This window comes from Tinamus guttatus, unplaced genomic scaffold (genome assembly GCF_059628265.1).
Source record: "Tinamus guttatus ecotype Peru unplaced genomic scaffold, ASM5962826v1 Tinamus_guttatus_pri_ptg000131l, whole genome shotgun sequence".
In the NCBI taxonomy this organism is placed as follows: Eukaryota; Metazoa; Chordata; class Aves; order Tinamiformes; family Tinamidae; genus Tinamus; species Tinamus guttatus.
In genome coordinates, this window is record NW_028288665.1 from 4,008,224 (window position 1) to 4,031,448 (window position 23,225).

The 23,225-nt window shown below is 46.2% G+C and overlaps 1 protein-coding gene across 1 annotated transcript in view; it reads right to left on the minus strand.

The window, feature by feature from the left end:
- RREB1 (ras responsive element binding protein 1) overlaps positions 1–22,867 on the minus strand; it is a 119,918-nt gene extending 97,051 nt beyond the window's left edge. The window contains exon 1 of the mRNA XM_088521749.1: positions 22,798–22,867. Coding sequence (XP_088377875.1) covers positions 22,798–22,837 — 40 coding nt within the window. The 5' untranslated portion in view covers positions 22,838–22,867. The remainder of the gene's footprint in view (positions 1–22,797) is intronic.
- Positions 22,868–23,225: the final 358 nt, after the last annotated feature.

Genomic DNA, 23,225 nt, shown 5'->3' on the forward strand with positions numbered 1-23,225 from the left:
GCACCTGGCTTAGCAGCAGCTTTTAAAATTTGGAGTTGTTTCCCAACTCCTGAAAATCTCTTCCTCTGCTTGGAGAAAAAAAAAAGTAAATTTAAAAGTGAAGTCTTTTAACCTATAGCAAGCAGAAAAGAGAGCTATTTATGTTCCATAGTCCAAATTTTATCAACTTTAACACCCTCTCATGAAGTGTTCACTCTTCTAGCCTATCCTAAGCAGAAAATTTAGAACAGATTGGAAAATGAGTGGTTTCTTAGTTGTTTCTGGGAGGCAAGGAGGAAAGGCTATCACCTTAAGCACACCATCAGAAACTAGAAACTCTGGTGCTGTCCTCCTATCCTGAGCCTCTTGCAAGCTCTGTCCATGTGGGCAGGACAGGTTTGCTCATGACTACAATCATGTTAGCTCAATTGAGTCAGATTAACATTGCTAAAAAGCCATCTTAATGTTCATTAAGCTGCAGGTTACCATATTAACTGGTCTCGCACAGCCACAAACACAGCTTTGGATGCGGCAGGCTGTACCTAAGGGAGCATCAAGAGGACTTTTTTGTTATTATTGTTATTATTATTGTGTTCAGCTAACTCAGTTGACCTCAAACAACCGAGGCACACACCCTTTCTGCTTGTCAGGACAGGGTCCTTCTCCATCTTGCTTTGCTGGGACAGGAGAAGTTAAATAGGTATGAAAGTGATTCACAGGTACCCATCCTTTGCTTGCATCGTGGAGGGGGCAGAGGTGGGGAGGAAGCACTGTTCCAAAGTTATCGCAACTTTAAAAGAAAAAAGAAAAAAAAAAAAGGAAAAAAGAAAAAAAAAAAAACAAAAAAAAAGCAATATCTGTACATTATCGACTCACGAGAAGCATCCCGAAGGCCTCCCGCTCAGTGTAAAGGCTGTGCTGGGCTACATCTGCCTTCAAGGCCAAGAAAGGAAACTTTAAACTTGAACGGGAGCCAGCATGTGCTGTCTGGTTTTTGATAGAGGCCGCGCTGCGCTCGCAAGGGGACGGCTCTACCTGCCGAGCGCCATGCGCTGGCCTCAGCGGGCCCTGAGCCGCTGGGGCCTCGCCTGACACCAGTCTAACGGGGGCCACTTTCCAGGGGGTCAGGGCACAGGGATGGACAGGGCGGCGATGCTCTCCTGCGCACGGCGGTGCCAGAGGCCCGGCCGGCCCGGCCCTTCCCCCAGCATGGCCGCCCCCACCCTCCAGGAGCTATCACAAATCCCCAGGCCGCGCCGACTGCCAGCTGACATAACTGTTTAGTCAGCAGCCAGGAGGGCAGCCGCCAGCCCCCTCCATCCTTCCCCTGCTCCTTCCCTCCACACCGTCGCCGCGGGAAACAATCTCTGCTCCCGAAGCAGGAAGCTTTCCCAAACAATTTCTCCAACTCTGCATGAAGCTCAGGATTTTTACTTCTTCTTTTTTTTTTTTTTTTTTTGGTGCTCTTTGTGAAACCCTCTGTCACCACCCTGTTTCATCCCCCCAGCCCGGCTCGAGGAGATAGGCAGGATTACAACTGCTGCTGGAGCCACTTCCTCCATTTGCTGTGAGAACATCATTGCAGGGAGCCCCGTGTGCCTCCGAGAGGAAGCACAACATAATAGCCAGGCCCCAGGTGCCAAGCTGAGCTCGTCCTTTTCCTCTCTCCTAGAGGATTCCCAACTCCTTCCATGCCAGGCCCTCAAACAGCAATGGCTTAAAACTCATGCAAAATTTAGCTCCCTATCCTCACATCCCCTCCCCAAACACATCAAACAACCTTTAAAAGCACCAAACATACTGCAAACCCTAAAACTTACGAGTGTTTTGAAAAAGTTTAGCCTTCAGGCTTCATCTACAAACACACACAAAAAAGGTGAACTACTACAACCACACCGTTCAAAGTCAGGGCAGCACAGTTCTTGAGAGCAGAGACACTACTGCCAGCCAGCATGAGCCAGCTCATGCCTGTTTCCTCAGCCCACCCTAGCTTCAGTTCAATAATTAGACCAGTGCAAATGCACCAGCTAAAGGGAAAAAAACATATCCCGATCCCAGTCTGAAATATTGAAAAGCATGGGCAAAAATGCAAGGATTTAGTCTGTGACTAAACATGATGTGATGTGGGAAATGCAGTCACCACCAACACATGGCTTCTCAGAGCACCATGCTCCAACCCTTAAGCACAGTTTTCAAGCAAAATTCTGCAGACACACTTGTAGAACTCAACACACCACATATTAAAAAAAAAAAAAAAGTTTTTATGGAAAACTTTAAGATGTATTACACCTTTCCCTTGCCAGTTTGCTTGCATGGTGCAAAAATGCCCACCTATATCTGTGTGCTCTGGAATGCAAACACAGCACTGAATCATTGGAGAGAATCTGCTATATATTGGCTCCTTTCACAAAATCCTCTACTTTCCCAAGTGTAACTAGGGGAGATGAAAAGGTATAACTACATTCTATCTATATCTACTAGCTTTAGTTTATGCAAAAACATGAAACAAACCTAAACGAGGTTACCCATGCTAACATCCTTCAAACAAAAGATTATTTGGCTAACAGAAAAGTCTCTTTCGTGGAGACAGAAAGTGAAATTTGCCCTTTCCCTTTCTCTTACTCATTTAAAAAAGAAGTCAATCAAACAAACAAACAAACAAAAACCCCCACTCTCCCATTTCAACCCAAGTGGTATCAGTGCAAATGACTCCGATTTGTCTGGTCACTATACTACAGAATAACCAGGAAATCAGAGACGGCTCCCTGAATCAATTTCTCTTATCACAGACAGTAAGAGTTACAGAGAGAAAACATCAAACAAAACAAAAAACGCTGCACAAGTAGTCTGCAATAGCAAAGACTCGAATTGCACAAAAAAATAAAAAGACTTTAAGTTCAGAACTCCTTAATTCACTCTTTCATGTTTCAGCGCTAAAACCTCACATTCTCCACCATGCTGCCTGCTGCCAAGAGATAGACAGCTGCAACACGTAGACAGAAAAAGGAGGTGTCTTTGGCTACAGTTTAAGATTTCTCCATGCCATTCTGTTTTACACACTAGTCCCCAAAATAGTTGTAAAAAAAACTCCAGAAATCTAAGAACAAATGGACTACTGTAACCAATGATAACCACCGATAGAACCTGTAGGAAGTGTGTGTTCTTTTGCAACCAGACAACTTCTTGTAAATTTGCTGCCATTCTCATACTTACATGGCCTTTAACATATTTTCATTGCATATCTTGTAACAGAGGTTTGGACATTCAAACAAAACCTACACCATCTTCATTATTATTTTACTTCAGCTGAATTCTCTGTTCAGAAATGGACATTCTCCTCCTGGCTACACAGATTGACTTGTTCCACAAAAGACACTGCACCATCACAATGCTGGAAAAGCTACTCCATATATGTACCAGTTCAGCCAAAACAAAACCTGGACCACCATCTTACAAGGTGAAATATGACCTCCTTACACAGTATCAAGTATAATTAAGAAAAGGAAACTGTCAAGATGCACATTAACTTAGGTGCACAAAAACAGCTAAATGATGCAATTTACAGAAGCAAAACAATTTCTGCATTACCAATGCAATAAGGAGGCTTGTATCAAGAGAGTTCAGAGGTACAACAAGATATGAGACTATCTGGTAGGTGAATCCCTCAAGCTTTTTAATGCAGAGATGCTAGGGATGCGAGCACTGAGGGTCCAAAAGCTTTTCTCCAACTCAACTCCAACTCTCCAGCTCACACCAAACCTGGGAAAGCTTGCAGTTTGTTTCCCCTTTAGTGACCAGTACAGAAGTCTGTGGGGTGGAGTTGTTGGCAGAAAGGAGGAAATAAAAAAAATGGCATGGATCATTTTAGTGATCAGGTTAACAGAGGAAACCCCACAAATACTTGCATCAGCACCTCTGAAGAGGAGGTAGGTTATGCACAAGGGCAGGAATGGACAGCTAAAGGACAGGGGGTAAACAAATAATTAAAAAAAAAAAACCCACCCGCCTTAAACTGTTTTTTTTTTCCTGCGGATTATAAATTGCTTCTTCACATCACAATGTCAAATGAACATTTAAATCATCAAGGAAACCATTCTGAAGTCACTAATTCAGCATCAGAGCCCTGGAACAGGCTGCCCAGAGAGGCTGTGGAGTCTCCTTCTCTGGAGATCTTCAAACCCGCCCGGACACCACCCTGTGCCACGTGCTCTAGGTGTCCCTGCTGGAGCAGGGGGGTTGGACCAGATGATCTCTAGAGGTCCCTTCCAACCTCAACCATTTGGTGATTCGGTGATCTTTATGAACTTTTTCAGTTATCAAGGCAAAGACACACCAGAAAAGGGAAAGAAGAGAGGAAATGCCTAAATATCTAAAGACTCGTCAGAAAAAAGCAGCTTCAAAGAGATAACAAACATCATGCACAGATCTCCATTGATATTTTTCCCTTTGCACTGTTTGTAGTCACATACTTGGAAGAATACTTGCCTTGAAGTGGTTGGGGAAAAAAAAGTATTAAATACACGTGGTGTTAAATACAAACTTTGAAGGCAAATACCACAGTGTACCTGAAAGACACGGGGCAAGTCGGCAAAGGAAAAGGTGGGGTGGAGGGGAGAAGGGGGGCAAAAGACTCTATTAGTACAAGCCTCCCAGTCTCTCAATACATTATTGACCTCAAGGTATAAAGATACCTATGAACTGAGAGCAACTGTGAAGGGGATGCTTACTCTTACCTTCATTGAAGCCCGATGCCAGAATGCATACAAGAATACGCAACATATGAATGAAGCACCCTCAGAAAAGAGACCGTGGTATTCTTTCAAAATTGCAGCTCCAAGCTTGCAAACATCCTAAGTCCAACAAGAGAGCAGATGCAATTCCTATAGACGAGGACAGATACAACAGACATTGCTAATAACCCCCCACCTATGCAGCATAGCTTGGATTAGGCTCTGTTTGCAGGAATTAAGCAACTGAGCAGCAGAGCTACATAGACTGCATGATCCATCCTAGCAAGCAATGCCTTCTGTTTTCCTTAGGATTTGACACCCCAGCAGAAATGAACCCCACAGAGGTTTACCAGCAGAGATGGCAAAAGGACATCCTATTTTGTTTGTTCTGCTTTTCCTTCTAGCTCTTGCTTCACTGCAAAGATTTGATAGCTTGTGTACTGTGTTGCACGGTCATTTAAAATCTGTCCTATGTGTATTGCAACCCAGAAGGAGAAGTCCTGTTTTCCTCTGCTATGTCTCCTCCATTGCCCCCTTTGTGTCAGCAGATCTAAACTACTGCACAGCAAGTCAGATTAGGGCACTGATCCAGTTGGAAATGAACTTCTTTTGGAAGAGAGAAGGAACAACTACAAATAGTATTTAGGCTGAGCAGCTTCTTGGCCTAACATTTGAGGACAAACTTTTAAAAGTACCTGATTATTCAAAAGATACTCTCAAAAAAGGAAAAAATGGCAGTTAACAAAATAATTGGAACAAGGTAAACACAGCCAACTATTTACACATATACAGTGATTTCATGCTAGCATTTAGGTTTTCCTGATCTAACACCCAAGAACAGACACAGACTCGCAAATCACATGCCGTGTAGGCCTCAACTCCATAGTGTTAGTGCAGCCTTTAGGACAGTAAATACACAGAGCAGAGCACAAAGTCTGAATCCAAACGGCAGAACCATGAGCACAGCTGGACGATTTTGAAGGACAACCCTTACCCCTCTTCCCCCAAAACATGCTGCTTGTTACTTGCTACATACATCATACCTGGATGATTCAGAGCCCACAGAGCACAGTACAAAGTGCTGAACAGCTTCTTAGGATGGTTTTACACACAGCTACACTAGAAGATTATCATTATCTATCAGCACGCCACCACAAACAGGATCTGTTTCTCCTAAGACTTCTGCATTTTATAAACCCTGAAAAGCTTAATAAGTAACCTATGTAAAACTGAGGTCTGATTTTCTTTACTGAAAAGGTCTGATATCCCTAGCATCACCATTCCTATTACTTGCAACTAAGTTCCAAATTCTGGCAAGCTAGAATAAAGCTTTTCATCGTTTGAAGAGAAATCAAGTAGCATGCATCATTTGGCACACAGGTTAAGGTAGGACTGTAGAAAACAGGGTTGCTTTTTAGGATATGACAGTACTGAAGAATGCAACAGCACTTTCCACAGAGAAAGGGGTTGGCACGACCTGACCTAAACCCCTCCTCTCTCACTCTCCAGAAGTGCCTGCATTTCAGCAGTGTTGTATCCTCTCATTTGGAGGCACCCTGGAAGTGATCTAACACGGTAAGTAACTAGCAGCATGGTTAATACTGCAGCAAAATTATTTTGGTTGCAAAAATTAAAATTTTGAAATCTAGCGGCATAAAGCAATCCTACAGGTGGAAAAGCAGGTCGGGAAGTTACTAAAAGAAGGGGATGGGAGTATAATGGAGTTATATCAATAAACATTTTACTTCAGGGGTCTCAAAACAATTCCTCTGATATACATTGAGGCCAAAAAGATGAGTGAATCTTAATTTTCGTCCATTATAAGCATGCTAGCATGTGGACGAGGAAAACAGGCTTTTTGTGGATAGTATCACATGGATTTGGGTGGAGCCCAAAGAAATACCCCCTAGCTGGCCAGGACAAATGCCCATTGTCTCTGAGCAAGTTCCATTCACTTAGGTTTTACATGTACAGGGACTGCTTCAGGCTGCCATCTGTAGGGGAAAAATATATATATTAAGTGGAATGATAAAGGGACACTGTGCTTAGAAATCAGTAGTGCACTTGAGAAGGAAGGCAGAGCAAAGCATCATTTAAAAAAAGAAGTTATACAAATAACTGAGCCAGATCTATGAACACCCTAACCAGTAAGCATCTTCTGTCTGTGATCTGCCAATAGTGAGAGAGTTTCCCCAAAAAGCTGCTGGAGAAATCCTGGCAGCACCTGGAAATCTTTAAGCCTGCCCAGGTTCATGTCTTAGCGGCAATAAATATGTAGGCAAATAAAGTACTTCTGGCATGCGTCTGCGATAGATGTTAACAAGGCAAACTGTAGCTTTAATGAGTGTTCAGTGAGCAACAATCAAAAGCTCCGAGGAGCTTCTGTGTCATAACCAACTGTCAGATCAGGGCTCCAAACCTGGAGGAAGGCCGCAGAGGCTATGTGACAGAGGCCCTCAAAATCTGAAAGGCATGGAGAAGGCTCATCGCTTGTTTTTTTAATCCAAGTACTAAGTGGTATCAAGCAGAAGCATCAATGACTTGTTCTGAAGCTTCTTTTTCCTCTTTCCCTCCAAAAAGGCATGTCATTGTCACACGCCAAATGTCTGTAGAGGATAAAAATGCCACTGCGTAAGCTCAAGAAAAAGGAGTATTGAACCTCAATACTGAACCTACATAAAAACCCTTTGGCTCAAGAGATTCCAGAAGCTGCATACTGCTGGAAGACTGCTAGGAAAGCATTTCCATCTATTTATTCCACCTATATTTACTATGCCTAGATATTCTAATGCTAGTCAGCATTATGGATAAGACGGCCTTTTGGTCTGTCCTGGTATCAGACACAATTGGGATTCCCCCTAGCTTTCAGTGTCACAGATGTAAAATGCAGCATGACTGACTCCACAGTATTCAAGAAACCTTCAGTCTCAGATCCAGAGGTGCTTCTTTTAGCAGAAGCACCTGTTTGAAGGGGCATCTGACCCTTCCAAACCAAAAAGAAGCAGGTACCAGGAACTGCTTGTTCCCAGGCAGAGCAGTCCTGGGGAAATGTCCCTGCAACCACAGCTTCACAGTGATTCAGATCAGCGTGATTTAAGAGGTTACCATACCCTAGCTGTCTTCCCTGCCTGACAGCTGGGGCTTACCATGCTTGCTGCAAAGACGTGTCCAACTCCAGAGCTGCCCATAATTGAAGTTTTAACTGTCACTGTATTCAATTTAAACACACCAAACTCTGAAGTGCAGCACTTGGGAGAGAAAAGACACATCCACCCTTCTGCCTTGCCTACTGCACAAACCAAACCCTTCACCTGGTCAGAACTGAGCAGCAGGATGAGAAACCTCCACAACCACTGAAATCTGAAGTCATTTCTGCAACCCTCATTTGCCTAAGGTTCTCACGTAGGCAGTGAGTACAGGCACTTTTTTTTTTTTTTTTTCTTCAAGATTTACTGCAAGGCCTTTGGGGCAGAGACAGTGGTTAGAGGCATGTTTGTAGACCACCTTCGAGAGAAGAGTCAGCTCAGAGACAGGCAGGCCTCTTGATGGCACTGCCATGGGCCATATTAACTTGTCATCTTCAATACGCATCCAGCAGAGTGCAGGTCATGGATTTGTTAGAAGTTCATCACTTATTCAGGCTTTTGTGCAAGAGGTCATTGCTGTCAAACTGCCTGCTTTCACAAGCACAAAAAGCTCATGTTAAAATGTAAATACTTACAGGTGTTCCACCAGGCACTCAAGATGAAAGTCAGAGCAAATATATTAGCACTAGCTGTATTTTACAATGCTACTAATACTTGAATGTCATCTGTTTGTGAACCAAGAGTTTAATGTGGGTTCATCTCTGCCTAGACAGGAAGCATGATCTAATGGTTGAAGACACAGGACTGGATTTAGAATATTTGGGTTCTTTGCCTGCCTCTGTCACTGTCTCACTCTGTGACCTTCAATAAATAAATTCTTCGTGCCACTGTCCTGACTGAAAAGAACACAAATAAATGCTTATTCTATCCGATATGACTACTGTGACCTTGTGCCATTTTTGCAAATTACTAAAAGAATTCTGGAATGATATAAGAAATATTAGTCCTTCTTGAAAAATCAACCTGAATTAACAAAAAGCATCAGTCTCAGAAAGAAGAAAAACCACCCCCCACCTATGCTTTGCTGTTTGCTTTTTGTTTTTCAAAGCACAAAATCTCTGCAACGTATTGCACTGGCCTTGATGGAGACAACATTTTGCAAATCGAGCTCTGCAACAAGCCTTATCCCTGTTGCCTAGATTAGTGCACTGCATACCACTTGCAAGCAATTCAAGCATGATTCCTATGTTGGGGTAACACCCCAAGACTAGAAGGAGGACTAGGTTGGCACAAGTCTACTTGGAAAATCAACTCCCCAGCTGTGGGAAGAAGCAAAGCCAACAGAGACTGCAATCCTCACGTCACCTGGAATCCAGTTTCACGTCCAGTCCAACCTTGTTCTGCCATCAAGCAGTATGATTCTGGAAAAGCTGGCATCTTCCTCCCTCAGCATTTCCAGCTACTCATCTCTTGTGACTTGGAAGAAACCTTCTCTGGACTGACAAGAACTCGGACTCAGTTCAGTACAAACCATATGGGTCATTTTGCACTGCAAGCCCCACATCATGGAGGTCAGACAGACAACCCTACAGTCCTTAGTCCACAGCAGCTTCCATCATTGTGGCCCCTCAATACCATAATACAAGGTAAGATAGCCTCAGTAAACCTGATCAATAAAGTGAAGCGCTATCTCTCCAGCACAATTAAGGGGAGTGGAAAGAAGGTGCAAACAACCTGATGTCCTGATGTGTTTTCTCCTGCTCCATCCAAGAAAGGGCAAAGGAGCACGAGCGCAGGAGCAAAGTGAGTGTATATCCCTGCTCACTGCAGGATGTCACATCCTGTCATATTTCACACAGCATCCCAAGGCCAGCCAGATACTTTTCAAACACAGTATGATGTTTGACAGTATGATCTGTCACAGTATGACAGGCTCCCAGAGACAACACAGAGGAGGGAGAAGGGAATGTCACTAACATTTATCCAACAGCACTACAGTGTTCCCAGACACACTTCTCTTAAAAAAAGCAAGCAAACAGACACACCATAGACACACACACCAATTTTACAAAGCGTATTCCTTCTGCTCTCTGCTTTTGTTGACTTGTTCTACTTTTATGAATTTCTCATAACTCTTAACTCACTTGCCCAAGACCTTCCCACTTCTACCAAGAGCACAGGGCTGTTTTGGAAAGAAAAACCCAGCAGAGTTTTGCTTTAGTGACTGTTCTCCCGCTCAGCCCGCTCCCAGCCGTGCCTCCCCGCTCTGCCCCACACACACGCTGCGCAGTTTGAAGGAGCGCTGGTTGTGCTGACATCAGTGAGGCTCCGGGGCTGCGCAGGCAGCTGTGGCGGCTCCTGTTTATGGCCCCGCGCCAAGTCGCTCTGCCTTTTTGGGGATGTTCCCTCCTGCTGGCTACCCCCTCCCGCCCACACGTCTGCAGGGTGGGGCGAGGTGGCCACTGGCAGCCCTTCCAAGGAAACCTAAGCAAAAAAGGGGGGGGAAAAAAAAAAGGCAGCTTTCTTTTCCAGCTCTGCTCAGAAGCATTTAGCAAGTTTTGACAGCCTGCTGCAGGCTGAAGGAAACAGTTTTCTTCACAGACCACCAAGGCCCAATTTGCCAGTGGGACTTCATTGCCAAGCGATGAAAGAACCACGCTCCATCCACCCCAGCTCTGAGCCTCTCCCCACAGGTGAGCACTGCCCACCGGCACTGGTCACAGACCCTGCTCAGTGTGGCTGTTGTCCGCGGTTCAAAGCAGCACCCCCATCCTCAGCTGTGGCTGCTCCCCAGCAAAACGACAGCAGATCAGCACAAAACTCACGCAGACCAACTGCAGAGCACACTGCAGACGCGAGGCATCTTCCAGAGGCAGGGAAGGCAGGGAGAGCAGCGCGAGGAGACGCCATCCAGGGCACCTCCTGGTCCAGCCAGCCCCATGGGTGCAGGTTTTAGGCTATCTGTGGTAGGCCACCTCAGCGAGGGGAGCGCCTCCATGCTGAGCTGCAGCCAGATTCAGGGCGACAGCCAAGGTGACAGCCAAGGCAACTTTTGCACACCATCCAAGCCTGCAGCTCAGACCTCATGTCAAGATTAGGAAAATATGCACACACACACACACACAGAGCACAGGAGCTGCTGGAGTGCTTTGGTTAACTCTTGCAGGCATCACATTGAAGGAATTTGGGTGTATTGTGATATTTATTCCAGTGTTTCTTCAAAGAACTCTCAGAGACTACAGAAGAATGGCTACACTTCCTCGAGCTGAGTAATATTTTCTCAAGTAGGTCAGGAACTGAAGTCAGTTAGATGAGTTCTGAGTTACAGCTCGTACGGGTTAAAGATTCTGGCTTGTGTCATGAATACTTTTTGTGAAAGTTAAACGCAGGCCCCAATCCTGAAACACTTCCCTTACCTTCACCTCTGCCAGTATTTTGACTTAAATGGAACAGCCTACTTAAGTAGAATTATATCTGTGTTTAAATTGTTTGCAGGATCAGTGGATCAGTGCTTGGCATGATCTAGACTTGCCTCCGACATACACACACACACCCCCTTCCCTTCCCCTGCGAATTTTAAAAATGCCTTGAGAGTCATCAAGCTAACCTGTGTCAAGGGAAAAGAGAAAGAGGCAAAGCAGATAACCCGCAAATTTTACATCTGCAATGTTGCAGCATGATTCACTAGAACAGAAGAAATAGTGATGCCCGAAGGCTAGAACCGGACAGGAAAGAGAAGAAACCCCACGACTCTGTTTATCTGGGCTAAGGGGAGTTTCAAAACCAAACATGTGTACACTACCAGCACCAGAAACACTGATGATTCCAGGAGTCACACTTGAATCTTTTTTGTTCTTTGGAAGGGGTAAGATCGAGTAGTGTAATGTTAGCTATCCAAAACTGCAAAGAAATCCCCTTTCAGCCAAGAAACAAAATCAACTCCTTTCCCTCTCTAGATCCGGCACAAAAAGAGCAGTTACAAACATGAGTTTCTGGAACAAAACAGTCAAATTCATTCAAATCTTCACGGAGTGCAGTAGGGCAGAACCCGTTCCTATTCCCAGAGCTTATTACAGCAACATGACTAAACATGCTCAGCAGTCCAACTTGATAGGATGCATCCATTTGCTGATGCCAGAGGAAGATGCATTTCTCTTATACATGGCACTGCTATCACAGGCTGCTTTTCAAAAGATGTTTTGAAAAATGACCTGCTGCACACATTCTTGACAAGTCATAGTATCACCGACTGTACAAGTGTTTGACCTCTACTTGCTATGCACTGTGGACAAAAATCTGACATCAGCTTATTCCAACCTTAGTAACACCAAACTGCTCCTATAAAACCAGCTGGAACAGACTACGGCAATGCACTGATAAACTCCCAGACGGACCCCTGGAGTGCTGAAAATGCAACTAGTTTAGTACATGAGCCCACATGTTTTAAATTTGGTTTGGTTTAATCCAAGTAAGTAACCTGATTAAAATGGGAGTCTTCTCTGGAGGTCTAATTTCTAGATGTTTCCATTACTCAATAAGCTTTCATGTTTTATAAACATAACAAATAATATATACATTACTGTTGGGATGATTTAAGAATTCAGTGTTAAGCTACGGTGCAAGTCACTTAAAACAAGAGAATTACATTCATTTCTTAATGACAAGAGACAGCAACTTAATTTCAGTCCTGAGAACATGACGTATTGAAGGTGGTACATCTTTTTACTCCCAATTTCTGCTTCTAATTTCTCTGTTTAAATATCTTAACACTTTTCATTTTCACATACAGAGCTAAAAGAAAGAGAAGAACATGGTCTGTGACACTTCAAAATATGTATTAAATGTAGGACTGTATTTGCTTCTAAGCCAAATAACACGTATTAAAAATAAATTCAGGGAAAAACAAACAAACAAACAATAAATAACAGCATCTTCATGCCTGATGTGCAAACTAGGCATTTACACAAAAGTTTTCTAAATTCTGCCTTGGAACCAAAGCTCTGTGTTTATACACGGACACCACAACAGCAGCAATGCAGGTTCCCGGCATGCCTCAACACTGCTCTCTGGACAGACTCCACTGTGGGGTAAGAGGATAGTTACAATTAAACATTTATGCAGAGGTAGGGACTAGCAGGTTGGTTCTACAATGCGTTAGGTGGCTTTTCAAAACTTAGTAATTGAATGCTGATCCCTGCCCCAAAGAGTTTACAGTGTAGAAAATCAAAGTGCGACACTTGGCATTTGAGCACTGGGAATTAAACAAAGACCATCAGCAGCTCATTCCTGGGGTCTTGGATTAGGAAGCTTGTATAAAAAAACATTGCCAGAAACTGTGGAAAATTTTCTATCAGCCACTGTACTTTCCTGATCCAAACCTGCGCTACAGGGCTGTGCAGACCCATCTGAACCTATTTGAACTACCTGGCACAAGAACTGCAGCATATAATTTGTCCATGCTGCTAGTATCTTCCTGTCCAACATAAATTATTTTTGGCCCAAATACTCGTTAGTGAACATTAAAAAAAAAAAAAGAAAACAGTAGGTATACAAACGGAAACATTTACTGTAAGTCGGGAGATTCAGGCAGTGCAGGCATGAGAGCAGCTGCCAACGCACCAGGCCAGAAGTCAGGCAGGAGCAGCTCCTTCTGCACGGGGTCACGCAGCACTCCGGGACGGCCCCACGCAGCCATCAGGACCGTTCACAGTTTGCACACACGAGTAGCACACACCGGCCATCGGGCAGAGCGCGGCCAAATGCGAGTCTATGCTGTTCCAAATCTGCTAACCCACATCTTTTTCTACAGAGAGTAAGAGTTACGCAATGGTGTAAACAAAAACTGGCCCCAAACAAGCAGGGGCTGTCCCTGCCCCAGATCCATCCTCAGGGAGAATTCTCTGCATTCCCTTTTTTCCTCCTGCAGGGAAGGACAGGCCTGGGAAGGACAAGTCCTCCTCCCACTCACCAGAGGGAATATACTCCAGAAAGTTAAAGCGTAGCCTCTAGGGTTGGGAAAAGGGATGCAGCGACGGCCACACTCTTTCAACTGCGTCCAAAAACCAGGAGAGAAGGGAATTTAGCCAGCTGGACTATTCTATCTCAAACTTGGCTTGCTGTTTATCGAACAGGCTCCTAAAATAGATGCACTGGCTTTATAATTGCACCTGTAAGAATTTCAAGCACCAAAAAAAATACAAAAGCACTGATCGTGCTTCTGTTTTTTCAAGTTTCCTGGTATCTTTCATGCGGTGAATGCTCAAGAAGCCTCAGCTGTATATACCACACATAAAATCTTAGTCTGCTGAAGCTCAAGAGGGTTGTGCTGTTGATTCAAATGAAATTGCACTTTCCACTTCTACATACTATTTACACATCTACAGATCTGCAACATGTAACAGCAACCATGAGACACAATCTGTGTTCAGAGTGGCCCACTTAACAGCCCTGCGAACACCTTACCTTTCATTTCCTATTGAGGCTTGAGATGAGTAACCTTACCATTTATTTTAATCTTTTCTTTCTCTCAAGTGGAAAGGAACAATGGAAAATCCTCAGTTACTAAAGAGCTTACAGGTTCCAACAGCTTTGCAAGTGGGTATTGGGAACTTGCTTGAGTTGTAGTTAACAGGGTTGTAGAGTTTACAGAATCTACCAGCTCCTTCCTGCAGAGCTTATAATGTGCATGGCTTCCTCCCAAAGCAGCCGGCACCCACTCTACGGTCACTTTTCCAGTCCTAGAAATTCACCCACTAATTAGGTACAACACGTCTTTTTGTTGAGCAGAAATGGGGACACAGGACAAAAAGAACAGAACACAGCTTTCCACAAGGATAAGGAAGAAGTTGGTAAAACAGATACAAAAAAAAAAAAAAAACCCCAACACTATTTAAAGCAGATGCTGTTTCCAACAACAAACTAAGCTCACACCAGGGAATCTGGGGCACTGTGACAGGGCTCTCTCTACACTTGTGCAACACGGACAACCACGCTCCTGCCAGTTTGAACACTGCTTGGAGGTGTTACCAGACATAAGAGCCACATGTGCTGTAAAGGCTGAAAGTTGTTCCAAGATTAGTTCTAGAAGCTGCCAAGGACCAGAGCTTTAAACCTTACTTGGAAACTTGGTAAGATGTACTGACACCTGGTAGAGCAATCTGATAAGGAGGCACAAACGATACTTGAAGCAGTTAGAAAAAGAAACCAAAAGAAATATATGTTCCAAATTAACTAAGTGCAAGACACAGGTTACATCATCATAGACAAGCACTTATCATTGCACTTGTACTTATTCCCCAGGAAAACACAGTCAAACCTCACAAATGGAAGCTTTTAGTAACCCAGCTGCCTCTCTTTCATAACCAGCTTCTACAACTCTCCGTTCCACTTCCTGGACCATCAGTGTCTCACTTTAAAAGCAACTCCTCCCACTTTCCTTCCTTCCATCCAAAAGCATCAGGATGTACAGACAGCAAAATATTTGAGTTGTGCTGCAAGTTTTCCAAGTGAAACCCAGCGTCTGGGATACCCTAGGGCTTTGGGGAAAATGGGGGAATGATCATGGCAAGCACATGCCAACTGCACAACATGCCACTGCCATGTACTGTGCCCGATACACATGCAACTACGTGAACATTAGGAAAAAAAGTGCACACGGGGATGTACAGAGAATACAGAGGTATTCACGTCCAGGCTGCTCCTCGTGTTCTCAGAAACCGAAAGCACTATGTAATGAACTTCATTTAAGACAGAAAATGCATTCTGTATAGTTTTTTTTTTTTTTTAAAAAAAAAAAGAGAGAAGAAAAGAACGGGAAAAGAACTTAAGCTGTGCTCTTTCCCCTCCCCAACGCTGAGAGTTGCCCAAATCAAAACTGATGTTGCTCCCTAAAGGAAATAAGAGGAAGTACTGCTGCTTGTTAGTGCAAAATCCAAAGCAGTCCTCCCTTGTCCAAGCTGTAACACCACCAGTTTGAAAGCACGACCTGGATACAGGAACGGAAATTATTGCTGTGGTGCAAGCATGCTGATTCAAAACACCGCTGTGCACTGATACATCTGAACACTGACACTGCCTGCCGTAGGAAATGCTACTAACAAGGGTGCTGGTTAACACCAGCTAATCACTAGTAAAAGCAAAGGCTCTGCTTCAAATAAACATGTCGCTTCTCTCAGATTTAGAGAGGAATCAATTACCCCCCCCCCTTTTTTTTTAAATTTGTCAATCGCAGATCAACCTCCATTGGATGGATGATGAAGGTCACCCTTTCCTAAAACACATACCAGTACATTTGTGCTATATCAAGAAACCACACGCTAACACCTGTTAAAATATCAACCAGGAAATGTCAATTGATGAAGTTCTTCAGCTACCAAAAGCTGATACTTCCATTAACAGCTACTATATTTATTTTATTTTATTTTTTTAGAAGCGATGAGCAAGTCACTCAGAATGCTTATACCAAGATGCTTAATATATTTCTTTCTAACACAGTGACTTAGGCTCCAAATTTCATTTTCAAAGCCAACAGAAGTTACACCTCTAAGCCACTTGGCCACGGTGTAAAAGTAGTTCTCAAACACTTCTTGAGTGTTGTGAGCACAGTCCCATCCTTTGCACAGACTCAGACACCAGGACAAGGAGATGTCTTCAAAAGGAAAAAGATCTCCTGAAATTATACAATTAAATACACAATATAAAATAAAATTAAATACCAAACATATTTACTGGGGAAGGTTAGATGCAGGAAAGCAATGGAATTCAAGAGTTTCTTTCAGCGCTCTTCTACGGGAACATCAGAAAAGGAGATGGGGAGACAACCAAGGAATTAAAGGCTTCCCTCTCTCCTGGTCCTCGGAATACCTATTTTAGTAGAGGAGCCTAACAGCGCCTGTGGGGCATTCTGACAGCTTTTCTTTTCCCTGCTGTATCCCTTCTCTGGATGGCTGGGACTCCGCAGGTGAATCTTGTTGCTAAAACAGCTGCCGTTTCTCTACATCTTTAAGGAGGCATTCAGATTCTCTGAGCATTACTTAGTTGAATCACTCTGAATAAACAGCCTCCACCCATCAACTAGCTCTTTTGTGTAAAGCACCTATTCAAAGGCAACTACCTTTATTGATTGCTAGGCTAACCACTCTGAAAGGTGCAATACCACCCCAAAAAAAAAAAAAAGAGATGGTACAGGGACATGCCTGCATGGTTTCTAAAGGAAAATGGATCCAGACTCTTCAGTTACATCAGGACAATTTCTTTCCGACTGCAATAGGCACCTGCAATAGTTTTAACACCAGCTCAGCCAAGAGCAAAGTAAAAGTACACCACTGCCTCTTCTCCCTTTTGTCCAGGCCCTTTTCTTGCCCTGACCCCTTTCCACTGTTGCAAGCGAGCAACGCAACACCAATAAGCCATCCAGTGGAACTCCACAGCACATGTCCCGGCTGGCAATTACGTGTGTTTCTTACGTTTCACAATAAAGCATTAATACAAGCTTCATTACGTTTCGCTACCCCGCTTTGAGCAAAACGCAGAGGGCAGGGGGGTGAGACACGGGGATGCTGCAGCCTCGTCAGCCTGTGCTCTGCAGTCACTGGCCCTCAAAGGTGGCTACACAAAACAGGAGGGCAGGGTGGGGTGGAGGGAACAACTCTAGGTGGGAAAAACTTAACAACTGACAGACATCAAAGATGAGCCATCATCAGATTTCTCCCACTGAAGAACAACAAAAGCAAAAGCTCCTGAAATTCCTGTTCAGATGTATACCCCAGAGAGAGAGCACTTCCCACCTCAGCCGACCTCACCTATTTTCATTTGTAATCAAACACTGATAACTAAACCTGACCTGGCAAAGCTCTCCAAGTTTCAAGCCCTTCCCAGCCCAACACAAATAGCTGACTTTTCTGTGCATCACCCCGCAGAGGGGAATTTCAGCAGGTACTTGCAGCCGCTCTGAGGTCTCTGCCTGGGAAGATGCTTCCTAATGGCAGGGAGGACGGAGAGGGAGTGGGGGGCGGCAGGAAACAGCTCCTGGAGCTGCTGTTTCAAGTATGATACTTAAAAAAAAAAAAAAAAAAAAAGAAAGAAAAAGAAAAAGAAAGAAAAGCACTCAGGAAGGATTCCTCCTTTGTCTCCCCAGAGAAAGTCTGCTTTATTTTCTAAACAGCACCTTGGCAAGTCAGCTCTTCCACCCAACATGAAGAAACGAGCTGCTACCACTGTGTGGTCTTGAGGGAGCAGCTCCTTCTCACCTCCAAGTTTACGTATGCCCCACAAGACACTTCTCAGTAAACCTGCAGGGTACCTGAGCACTACATCAGGGATGAACCTGTGCTCTAAAGCAACGCGAAATGGTCCCTGGGCCCTTTCCAGGCTGCAGAACACTCAAAGAAAGAAAGAAAAACAAATAAACAACAACAACAACAAAAAAAAAAAAAACACGCAGTATTTTACAACTCTAATCCCGTCCCTGGCAATTTTGCTTGATTTCTGAAAGAAGGGAACAGAAAAATGCATGAAACAACAGGTGTTCTCACTCCCCTCAGGAGAACTGAAAGCAGCACTACGATCCTCCTCTAAGTGAAATTGCAATCCAAGAAAGAAACTTCCATATCATCAAGGCGGCCATCTGAATCTGTTACTAACGTGGTCCAATAATGTGCTAGTTTTTATCAAAACGACCTTTACCACATTCAAAGAAAAAGGCATGATTTCACATGTTTTAAGAGAGGATACATAAAACACACATCTCCAAACTTTAGGTATCATTCATCAAAAGTTAAAAGAGGCTTTTCCTGCACATGCACAGAGTTAGGACTAGCAGGATTTACTTGTTTTCTGCCTGTTCCTGGGGAACCTTTCCAGTTCCGTTTTTTTTTTTTTTTTTCCCTCTCTAAGACTGTCCCTACAGGCTGCTATCCAACATACATCAGATGCTCTTGGAGAAGTAAAGCAACAGATAACTCTGGAAGGACATTTGCAAAGGGCACAAATCAAAGGCCCAGTCCTGGTAACATTTAGGCACACTGGGGGAGGGTGAAATTACTTCCCTAAGTAGGAGCCCTAACACTCAGCATGCTCCTCTGGAAAGCTTTATTTCTATATCTCAGTATTTTTTTTCAGATGTTTTACTCTCAATAAATGCAGTTTCGATCTATCGAAAAGAAATTTACAACTTAAAAAGTGAATCCCTTCAAAAGCACTCAGGTTAATTTTAGCATCCTTCTGTTTAGCTGCTTAGCAACTCTTATCCTGTGACCTTGTAAGCACCACCTACTTTTACAAGGGATAATGAATATAACCAAAGGGATTTATCTATATGTTTTTAATCTATACCATGTAAATACAAAAACAGTCTTTATCTAAATAAGAAATCCAACTGAGTCCAAACTGTGTTTCTGCTTAAGAAGCTTTCATTAGCTAAAGTCAAGCTATTGTTATGGTTATGGTGTGACTTCAATTTAGACAAAGTGAAAAAATCCTTAAGGGTTAAGAAAAGCACTACAGATGTCAATGTCTGCATGCCCTGGGAAGCACTGCAGTCGCCTTTGGTACCAACGGAGATTATGGATATTAGTAAAAGGTAGTGGAGACATTTGTTTTTCCCAGTTCTGAAACTTCAGGAATCTCCTGACTCTAGAAGTAGAAATAAAAGCCACCCGAGCACAGGGCCAGTAAATGATGTAACAAGTGAAGACAGGGTGCACAACCTGCACGAGCTGAGTCAGGGGAAGATGTGCCACTACACTGAAGCCTGCAAGCACACAAATCTCCAAACCCCAGGCCTGGGAGAAAACAAAACAAAACAAACACACACACCCCAAACACACTGTTTTTTTTTTTTTTCTATCTTAATAGCAAGGCAAAAAAAAAATCCTAAGGGTCTTAAAGGTAACTAAAAGAAATGTGAAAGAGTAGCTACAAGAACAGCCACTCCTGACAGACAGATGACAGCCTGACAATTAGAAGTTTCCTGCGAAATGAGGGTAAAATGAAAGCTGGCTCAGCTGTACCTAGAGGATGGTGTTTTTCCGCTTCCAGACACAAGTTCGGTTCCGACAGGGATGCTGGGGGCAGCAGGGCGAGGGGGCAGGAAAGCGAGGAGCGCGAGCAGGGAGGAAGGCGCCCGGATGCGGCAGGTGAGGGCGAGCCCTGGTCCTCGGACTGATTGGATGATGGATTCACGCTGTTTCTGGGCTCCCAGCAAACAAAAGGGCCTATTCTTCCCTGGATGTACCTAACTCCTGCTCGGGCTAAGAGGCATTATGCAGGCACACCAAGGAAGGGCTACATACCCTTAAGCCCTCAAAGGGAAAATTAAAACCTAAAACAAATATGGCCGGCCTGACCCTGAGTCACTGCATCCCTTTCACGCACGCTGACCCTGTGGAAAACAGGAACTGCGGTAGCAAAACTCGGTGCTTGTGTCAGAAAGACAGACCTCAACGAAAAAGTTTCAGCCACCATTGCAGCTGCATAGGGCAAGCTGCAGGGCCGAAGGGACAGCGCTATTTAGCAACTGCTCCTGTCCTTAATAAACTGCTTTTTTTGTTGTTCTTTGGGTTTTTTTTTTTTTAAGCCACGGTCTGGAGTTGGAGAAGCAAGAAACTGTCTTTTCTGCCTCTCCTACATTAGTCCTCCCCACACATGCATGCACACAGAAAAAAAAAAAAAAAAAAAAGAGAGAGAATTAAACCAGGCGTTTAACTACTTTCCCAAACACGCAAGCACTTGATCTCCTCTAACGTGCAAGATAGGCGAGAGAGGGACTAGGACAGAGCCGCGCTCCCCTCGGCTCCCCTGCGCGAGTGGAATTGCTCCAGCCGCTCGGCAGGATGCTGCTCCTCGGCAGGACCAGAGCATCCGCTCCGGAGGGACCCCCGGCCTGGCCCGGCCCGGCCGTGTCTGTGGGACGTGCAGCGTCCGGAGCGGCGCTCTCCTCCTCCTCCTCCTCCTCCTCTACAGCCCTGCGCGGATGTGGAGCACGCGAGGATACTGCGGCCGAGGGGGAAAGCGGAGCAAGAAAGGAGAGCAAAAGTCGGAAAACAAAATAAAAAAGGGAGGGAAAAAAAAAGTAAAAAAGAGTAATCCCCAGTGTGCGTGCGGACGGGGAGGAGGGGGGAGAAGCACAGGGAGAAGAAGCCAGAGGAAACTTATCTGCGACATGACAAAGTTCAATCCACCACCCTCCCTCCTATGCTTGCTCTTGAAAAAAAAAAAAAGAGAGAGAGAGAGAAAAAAAAAAGAGAGAGAGAGAGGAGCGAGGAGAGAGGAAAGTTGCAGCATCTCGATGGCTGCCGCTCTCCCACGCGCCCGCTGCCCCGCTCTGCCCAACAACAGGCGCCCGGCCCGGCCCGGCCCGGCCCGGCCCGGCCCGGCCCGCCCCCCCGCGCTGCTCCGCTGCCCCCTCGGCCTCGAGGCCGGGGGGGTCCCGCCAAGGGGGGCACCGACATCCCCATCACGAGCCGGGCGCGGCGGGGGAAGGGAGCGGGACGGGGGCCGGGGGGGCCTCGGCGGCCTCTTAGCAACGATCCCGGAGCGCAGTCTCCTAAGAGACGAGTCCCGGCGAGCGCGCAGCCGGGGCCCTGCCCGCGAACCCGCCAAACTCGGTGTTCACCCCAATAACGCCAGGAACGACCCGTTCATTCCTCCCCCCAACCCAGGGGCTCTCGGCCAAACTGCGCGGTGGGGGGGGGGAGCGGAACCGGGACGGACCCCGCGGTACCGGACCTCCCCCCCGCCCCGTCTCGGATGCTGCCGCGGCTCCTTCCTGTGCGCGTGATGCGCCCCCCCCCGCGGATCCCCCCGCTCGCCACGCGTGTCCTGCGCCCCCCATCCCGCCCCATCCCATCCCATCCCCACGCACAATGGCAGCCGCGCACCCCCCCGCGCCAAGGGGAGACGGACACGTCCCCAGCCGGGTGCGCGAAGGGGAGGAAAAAGAGGAAAGGGAGGAGGGGAAAGAAAAAAAAAAAAAAAAGGAGGAAACCCACCCGAGAACGGGGGGGGGGGGGGGGTATCACGGTGCGGGAGGGCGACACGCGCGGCGCTTCGCCCCCGGTGGGGGTTGAAGTTAGCGGAGAGATGCGCGGCGCAAGCCGGGCTCTACCTGGATAGGGGCGCCGTCATCCCAACTTTGCCAAACTCCGACTCGGCCCTCCCGAACGTCCGGAAAAAATGGATATTAAAAAAGTTTTTTTTTAAAAAAAAAAAAAAGTAAAAAAAAAATGACGGTGCTGCAGCGGGATCCGCAGCAAACTCCGAAAAAAATTAAAAAATAAAGAAAGAAAATAATAAAAAAAAATAAAACCCCGAGGAAAAGTTAAAAGGAAAGCGGCTCCGGGCCGGGGAGCCGGGGGCGAGCCGGGCTAAAAGATGTTGCTTCCTCGCAGCCCCATCCAAATTGTGGCGGTGGCTTGGTTAAAAATAAACTTTCCAGCAGGAGCGGGGGGGGCTAAGGGAGGGGGGAAAGGACGGGAGGGGGGGTAGGGGGGGATGATCTGGCCGGATTCCTGAGCTCAGACGGTTTAATATGGATGAGCATCAGGTCCTGAAGGCAAAACGCCGCGGCGGCTGGTGCCGCTGGTTGGTAGAAAGTCTGCAACAGGGAAGGAAAAAAAAAAAAAAAAAAAAAAACAGGAGCTGCGGAGGGAGGAGAGGAGAGGCGAGGAGAGGGAGGAGCGGGGGAAGGGAAGAGGGAGGCTGCACGAACTCGAACTCATCATCATCTCCACCGTTGCCAGCCAAACTTTTTTCCTCCTTACTTTTTTTTTTTCCTCCTCTCTAAAAGCAACTTTTTTCCTCTCTCTCTCTCGCTCAGAAAGCATTTCAATTTCCTTTTTAAAAGGAGTCGCACCACCAGCCGGCACGCTGCAGAGCTCCGCACCGCCGCGCGTGCCCCCCTCCGGGGAGCTTTTTTTTTTTTTTTTTTCCTCCTTTTCCCTCACCACCCCCCGCTTAAGGAATACCCCCCGGTCCCTCCCGGGGCCGCTGCCGCGGTTACTTACGCCGGACTTTGCTGGGGCTGGGCTGCTTGCGCCGAGACATGCCGGGAGGATGGGCGGCGCGGGGGGGCGGCCGCGGGGGCGCGCACGGGGCGGGAGGCGGCGCGGGGGGGCCGGGGGGGAGGTGATCGCGCACGGGAGGGAGCCGCAAAGTTGTTCCGGAAAAAGGAATCAAAATGGCGTTTCTGGGGATGTGCAAAGTTCACCAACTCCGCGCGAACTCCCCTCCCCGCCGCCGCCGCCGCCGCGGCGATGGGCACGGCCCGGCCCGGGACCCCGCCGCGCTGCGCGCTGCGCTCCGCGGGCGCGCCCGCCCCCGGCCCGCCCCCGCGCTGCCCCGCGCACCCTGATAAGGAGGCGCATCACGTGGCGGGGCGCTCCGCTCGGCTCCGCGGCCGCCTGTTGCGCGCAGCATCGCTCGCTGCCGCGCA